The sequence below is a fragment of the Stegastes partitus genome, unplaced genomic scaffold, assembly GCF_000690725.1.
Source record: "Stegastes partitus isolate 25-593 unplaced genomic scaffold, Stegastes_partitus-1.0.2 Scaffold2013, whole genome shotgun sequence".
Classification (NCBI taxonomy): domain Eukaryota; kingdom Metazoa; phylum Chordata; class Actinopteri; family Pomacentridae; genus Stegastes; species Stegastes partitus.
In genome coordinates, this window is record NW_007579744.1 from 22,712 (window position 1) to 30,053 (window position 7,342).

Sequence of the window (7,342 nt, forward strand, 5' to 3'; positions counted from 1 at the left end):
GGAACATCTTTCTACATCTGATGGTGGAACATCTTTCTACATCTGATGGTGGAACATCTTTCTACATCTGAGGAGCAGAGGTTCAAACTGGACTAGAAATTCTCCAAACTGACTCAAACTGTCCATAATGACTAAATTCATCTTGGACACATTCTGAGTTTTTATGGGTTTTGAGTCTTTTTGGACGAGTCTTGGTTCTGATAGTTTGAGTTGTTTGACGGTTTGTAGAACAAATGGGTGAAGAAGTGGTTCTTGTGGACGGTGACCGTGTGATGCAGCAGAAGACTTTTCTGAGTTCTCTCTGCTTCTTGTTGAAAACTCAGAAAGTCACTCAGAGGCTAAAAATGTGAGAGTCTGAGCTGCCAGAAGCTGCTGCTGCCAGAAAAACAAAGAAGTCAGATTGTGTTTCATCCTCTGAGTAGAACTTAGACGAGGATCGACTCCACTGAGGCTCATTAAACCCTCATTAAACCCAGATTAGACGTTTCTACTTTGAACTGATTCTCCTCTGAGACGGATCAACACCTCTCTGCAGATTTAAGGTTATTACATCTGTCAACAAGCAGAAGTTCTTCCACCGTCAGACACCAAACTCCGGACGGTTCCTGGTAATCTGACTGGGTTCTGTGGTTCTGGACTCACATGGCCGGCGTCCCGGGCGTCTGCGGGTTGTACTGGGGGTTGACCTGTGGAGACGGGACCTCCGGGTATCCCGGGGTTTGGGGGTTCGGCGTCCCTCCGTAGCCCTGCGGCGACGGCGAGGGCTCGTCGTCGTACGGGAAGTCGTACTCTTCCTCGTTCCTGCGGAGAACGACGCTCGTCAGACAAAGACAGACAGAACCTTCAGAACCGCCCCGTAGGACTGGATGGACTCGTACCTGGAAGGCGTGTTGGGGTTGCTGGGGTCCCAGGCGCCGCTCTGACCCGGCGTCCGGCTCCCATCATGCAGCGGGGTCTGAGAGCCGTAGTGAGGCGTCCGACTTCCTGTCAGAGAAACAACCACAGAGGAGCTGCTGTTAGTTACATTCTGGTTCTGGTTCTTCTGCCCATCGATTACTGACTGAAAACAACAGAGAAACCTAAAAAATCATAAACAAAAAAACAACAGCGAAAACTAGAAATAAATAAACACCTGGAGCATTTCAAAACAACTGATTAAATATAGAAATAAAAAACAAAAAAGGCTGTACAAGCAGAACAGCAATAATTTAGCCTGTAAAAATATAAAAAAAACAAAATCAAAACATAGAGCCAAAAAATAAACAAATTAAATAAATCGCAAATAAAAAAAATTCTGAAACAAAAATTAAAAAGCCTGTAGAACCAAAATAACAACTAAGAAGTAAAAAATAAAATAAAATAAATGTAAAATCAAAAATGAAATGCATGTAGAAATAAAACACAAGTAAATGTAGCTGTAAAAAAATTAAGCAAAAACCTTTTTAAAAAAAATAAAATGTAAAAATAAAAAAATAAATAAAATTCAGAAATAAAAAATAAATAAATAAATGTAGACATAAAAAAATACTTGAATGTAAAAATAAAATAAATAAAAGGTAGAAATGTTAAAATAATAATAATAATGAACCAATGTGGGTAGAAAGGCTTGTAGAATTAAAAAAATAAAAATAAAAGCAGAAATAATAATGTAGAAAAACATAAATGGAAATATGGGGGGAATTAAATATAATTGTTTCCCTTTTAAAAACTAAAATGCATTTTTTAATTTTGTTTGCATGTTTGGTTCATTTTTCTTTTTCATAAATCAGGTTTTAATTATTCGTTTCTTCAAAACAAACTTAAAGGAGCCCGACTGATTCAGACGATAAAAAATATTCAGTTTATCATCACGAAACAAAAAAAACTTCAAACCGGAGAAAAACTCTTGAAGTGAAAAAAATAAAACCAAATACTGAAATCGCTGCAAACATTCAGGGACGGGTTTTAATGTTTTCGTGGGGAAGCGGAACAAGACCAGACAAGAGAACGAAAGGCCTCACCGTCGTGTAGCGGCGTCTGGGATCCGTACATCGGCGTTCTGGACCCGGTTCCGTACATCGGGGTCTGGGATGAGTAGACAGGAGTCCGGCCGTGGGCGGACGTGGTGCCGCTGTGGCGCTTGGCTCCCCTGAAACGGCAGGTAAAGGTGAGATCCAAACCCGACCGTCACAGAAGAGCAGGAAACACAGAAGGTCAGCAGAAAGCAAAACGGATCCAGAATCCTCTCCTTTAAATCTCATTACGTTCAGCTTTCAACATGTGCAGGAAATTACAGTTTTAATTTCTCAGTGAGGGATAATAAACTGCAGAAACTGTCTCGGCCACAGTTGGAGACACTGGAGGATCTGAGGCGGTTTCAGGGCTCGATGACTTTTATCGTCCAACATGACGGTAAACAGAAGATCTGCTGGTTTTGATTGACGAGGTGACGAAGACGTCGACCTCCAACAACCATCTGGGCTCCAGCGGACACATCCATCACGCTCGTTTGTTTTGTCTTTGATTCTTCCTAAAGAAACTGTTGTGTGCCTGTTTGGCTCAGAGCAGAAAACAGGACAAACCTCTAAAACACGTCTTTATACTATAAAATAAAACACGTGTTAGATCTATGAAGTTTGCAGCGACTGACTCTGGACGGTCTCTGAACCTGAGATCAGGTCTTGGTCTCTATAGTAAAGTTCTAGGTTCTTGCTCTGTGCTTGTTTCCTCTGACTGGACCCTGCTGGTGCTGGATCTACTCTCAGCTGTCCGGCTGCAGGACAGCGAGCCGGAACCGGCGCCGTGGGTACGTACATGGTGGTGAGGCGCTGCCGGTCCACGGAGATGGTCTGGCAGGTGGAGTGCAGCTCGACTCGGGCCGTCGACTCGGTGGCGTCCTTCACCACGCCGATGTAACCTGGAAACGGAGGCGGGTCGGTGAGCGGCGCCGTGAGAGCAAACGGACACTAAAACCTGTCGAGGCGAGTCCTGACCTTTGTAGGGGCCCTGAGAGATGCGGACCGTCTGACCAATCAGCTCGTTGTCCCGCCGGCCTCGGCCACGCCCCATCCCGCCGCCGCCGCCGCCTCGCTGCTGAGCGCCTGCAGGACGAGTTCATCAGACCAGACGTTAACTTTTAATTTAAGCGTCTTAAACTCAAACTGAACTAAAACACAAACGTGAGTGTTTCTGTCACAACACGTTTCTAAGAGTTTATTTCAGAATAAATGCGTGACTGACGGCGTCAGTTTCACAATAAAACCAACGATAAAGTCCTAAAGCTCAGATCATCACCTTTATTCACACAAACACGAAGCTAACCGCTAACCGCTAACCGCCGGGAAGCTTCTCTGATCGATATTAAAAAAACACCGTCCTAGTTATTTATTAGATATATTTTATTACATATATTTTATTAGATATGTTTTACTTCTGCTCTGTTCGCTGCAGGTGTTGATTATTATTTTATTTGTACAGGTATGTTTTTTTTAGATTTTTTAAAATTGATTTTAAATCTGTTTTTTGTATTTCGGTTGTACATGTCTTTATTTCTTATTTTATTTCTACGTGTAACTTTTAAATCATTTTATTTGAACATGTATGTTTCTTTAGATTTCTTTTTTTGTCAAAACTATTTGCTTAATTTTTTTGTTGCTATTTTTTTTTCCACTACCGTGTGTTTATTTATTTTTGTGTTTTTCACTGTTACTTTTCTGAATTATTATGTATTTATTTAGATTCTTTTTTTAAATTCTAAAGGTATTTCTTAACATTCTAAATGTTTTTTACGATATTTATTTATTTTTTTTAGATTTATTTCTTTATTTGCTTTCAACATGTATGGATTTGTTTTTTGTTTTCAGTTTGTTTTTGTTTTTAAAGATTTGAAACCAACGCTGGTTAGGGTTTAGTTCTAAGGCAGGTTCTGGAGGTTTAAAGTGGTTTGGACGGAACAACTCGCCGCCGGAGCGTCTTTCATCTGTAGCTCACCTCCTCCTCCGTGGTGCATCGGGCTGCTGATCCGAGGACTCATCGGAGCGAAGCCTCCCACCGTGAAGTTGGTCACGTCTCTGGGCTGCAGGACACGACACGCGTTGAGCAACGACACATTTACATCCAGCAGGTTAATAAACACGCCGCTCATACACGACGTATGAAGCGCTGATGGTGTGAAGCGGCAGAAATGCAAACAAACGCTGCCGGCTGAAGAGTTTCACACGTTGAACCGACTGAATCCTCGTGCTCACGTTTAAGTTCACCACACATGAGCAGAAAGCCTGCAGGGCCTGTGGTGAACAAATCCACCCAAACCTTCTGTAAATGACGCACAGACCATAAAACTAAAAGAACACACATGTGAACGAGGGTCTAACGTGGATTCTGGACTCGGAGGAACCACTTATTTGGCAAACTGGATGTTTTCTCTTATTGTTCTGGGAAAATTCAAACTGATGTAATCGTTAATTACATTTTCCAACATTCTGTTTGTAATTTTTCTGGATGGATGTAGAACTGATCTGGTGTCAGGTTCTATCAGAACCCAGATGTGTTCTTCCTCCTAAATGTCATGTGTCTATCTGCTGTACTGATGAAGTTCTGAGGCTCAGAAATGATGGAAAAAGTCCATTAAAGTGATCAATCTGGACCCTCCTCTGTGGACTTCAAGGACCTGGACCTCTGGAACATTCACAGTCTGAAGGTAGAACTCTGGTCAGGAGATAGAGGTACTGCAGAAACAGAACCAGATGTTCTGAGGAGGTTCTGGGGGGAACTCTTCAGATGGATTACTGACCTTGGAGCCTCCGGCCAACACCAGGTGTCTGGTCTTGCAGACGAACATGCCTCCGTTCTCCACCAGCTTCTTGCAGTGCAGGAAAGCGAAGCCCCTGAACAGGTGGCGGATTTCACCTTCACGGCCCTGAAGCAGGAAGGAAACAGTGTCAGCTCACAGGAGGAAGGCTGAGGGCTGACAAAGGGAGACAGACCAACCTGTGGACAGTAATGGGTCGATATCTCCAGAAATAAAAGTCACACATCCATGAAACGTGGTGAGGACTCAGACGGGACAGTTTCCAGCAGGTCAGATGGTTAAATGGTTCCAGCAGAGGAGAACAAATTTTCAAACTGGGATGGATTTGTGTCTCCAGAAGGTTCCTGTAGGTGTCTGGATATGGATGGATTCATGCTTCCTACAGAAAACACAGGCTTTGGTCCACATTTCACCAACTGCTGACAACATGGAAGAAGCTTGTAGCTCTGCACATCAAGAACCACCATCTAGAACCAAACCACTGAATCAAATGCTAGAACCAGCAACCAGAACCAACATCTAAAACCACCATCTAGAACCACCATCTAGAACCAACACCTAGAACCACCATCTAGAACCAACACCTAGAACCACCATCTAGAACCAATACCTAGAACCACCATCTAGAACCACCATCTAGAACCACCACCTAGGACCAACACCTAGGACCAACACCTAGAACCAAAATCCAGAATCAAATTCTAGAACCAGCTACTAGAACCAGTGAACTCCAGGTTCTGGTTCCTACCAATGATCCACATCAGCATTTAGTCTAAACATGTAAAAACCAGAACCTTGTCTGGTCCAGCTTCACCTCATCAGGTTCTGCTGATGTTAGAGCCTCAACAGTTGGTGAAATGTGACCAGAGACTGGGTTCTAGTAGAACAATGGATCCATCCATAGACAGACACTGACAGGAACCTTCTGGATCAGAACCAGCCCGGACTGGACACTTGCTGTTTCTTGACATTTTCAAGAGTCAGTAATGAAACCTTGTCCTCTGCTGGATCCGTTGAGTCGTTGGGATCTGATGGAAACCGTCCTGTCTGAGTTCTCAACACATTTACAGAAGTTTGATTTCTGGACATATCGAATATTTACTTGCTGTAAGGGTGAAAATAGAAAAAAATTAAAGGCCTGAAAACGTGAAATTAAAAAAATTCAGAACAAAAATATGCAGTTTTGGGTCCCAGATAACAAACATGACCCGTATTCATGATCAAAGACTATTTCCAGTGTAAAACCACCCATCAGTTCTGTCTCCACTCTGCTGCCACATTAGTCCTTGAATTGAATTCTTCTGTTTATTAGAAACAACAGACGCCAGCAAGTCATGAGTGACTCACTCCTGAAAAATTCTCGTCTGTAAACATGAATGCAGACTGAAGCGAGCCTTAACTTCCAGAATAAACCATCCTGAGGTCCTCGAGTGCATGAAGATAACTTTCTATCGGCTGCGTCGTGTCACCGCAGCAGGAAGTCCTCCAAGCTCCCCTAAATATTTATGTGCAGATGTGCTGATGTTCTTACGGAGTGCGGCCCGTCGATCACTTTGACGATGTCCTTGACGTGGATGTTGTTCTGCTCCGAGTCCAGCGCCACGGCGAACCGGTTGTCCTTCCGGCGGTTCACCGCTTGGTGCCGGACCGTCAGAACCTTCCCGTGCATGTTGAGCACCTGAGACACGGCAGTAAGTCAGTAAACTCGTCACACGCTTGGTGAACACGTGACCCCGTCCCGGAGCGGTCTATTACCTGGAAGGTCTCCCTCTCCAGGCGAACGATGACCCCGACCGTCTGAGGGTCCAGCTGGACCAGCTCGCCCCACTCGTGCTGCCCGCCAGCGTCGACGCCGGACGCCGTTTCTGAGCAGAGCTGCAGGTCTCTGGGCAGAACCTTCAGCTGTGGACACAAAGTGAGACACAACAACGGGAGGCTTGAAATCTGAGGTTTGAAATCTGAGGCTTTCTCGTTGGCGCGTTACATTTCTGAGACGATAAGCTGCTTCTTGAGGCAGCATCTCAACTATCTCGGACAGATTTCTCTTTCTAGAAACCACTGTTACCATCTAGAAGTTGCATCTGTGGGTCAACGGAGCTACAAGTGTGTGCTTCAATATCTGAATCACAATCAGGCTTCATGCAAAGTAAGAATTTTACAGAGTAAGTTTAGTTTTTGCATTCTATCAGAATAAGACAAATATTTAGTGTCTGCTGATACTGGGTCCCAATCTGATACCATCCATCCATCCATCCATCATCTCTACACCTTAATCCTCACTGGGGTGGTGGGGGGCTGGAGTCTATCCCAGCTGACTCAGGGTGAAGGCAGGTGCACCTGGACAGGTAACCAGTCTATCACAGGGCTACACTTAGAGACAGACAACCAAGCACACTCACATTCTGACTACTGATTACTGATTACTGACTGATGCTGCTGCATTCAGCAAGAATATGTGTGCATGTAGTTTGTTCAGCTGGTAAAGGAGCACCGTGATGAAGACCTCTGTGATGTTTAAGGACATCTGTAACAGACTCGCGCCGTGCAGGTCGC

General features: G+C 44.1%; 1 protein-coding gene across 2 annotated transcripts in view; it reads right to left on the reverse strand.

Annotated features, from left to right (window-relative positions):
- The window catches only part of supt5h (SPT5 homolog, DSIF elongation factor subunit), a 31,088-nt gene that overhangs the window by 3,011 nt on the left and 20,735 nt on the right, over nt 1–7,342 (reverse strand). For both annotated transcript variants that reach the window (XM_008303469.1, XM_008303468.1), the window contains 9 exons: nt 6,545–6,691; nt 6,321–6,467; nt 4,772–4,897; nt 3,970–4,054; nt 2,973–3,080; nt 2,794–2,896; nt 2,001–2,128; nt 879–984; nt 643–801 (listed from right to left, as the gene is read on the reverse strand). In XM_008303469.1, the coding sequence (XP_008301691.1) occupies nt 643–801; nt 879–984; nt 2,001–2,128; nt 2,794–2,896; nt 2,973–3,080; nt 3,970–4,054; nt 4,772–4,897; nt 6,321–6,467; nt 6,545–6,691 (1,109 nt within the window). The remainder of the gene's footprint in view (nt 1–642; nt 802–878; nt 985–2,000; nt 2,129–2,793; nt 2,897–2,972; nt 3,081–3,969; nt 4,055–4,771; nt 4,898–6,320; nt 6,468–6,544; nt 6,692–7,342) is intronic.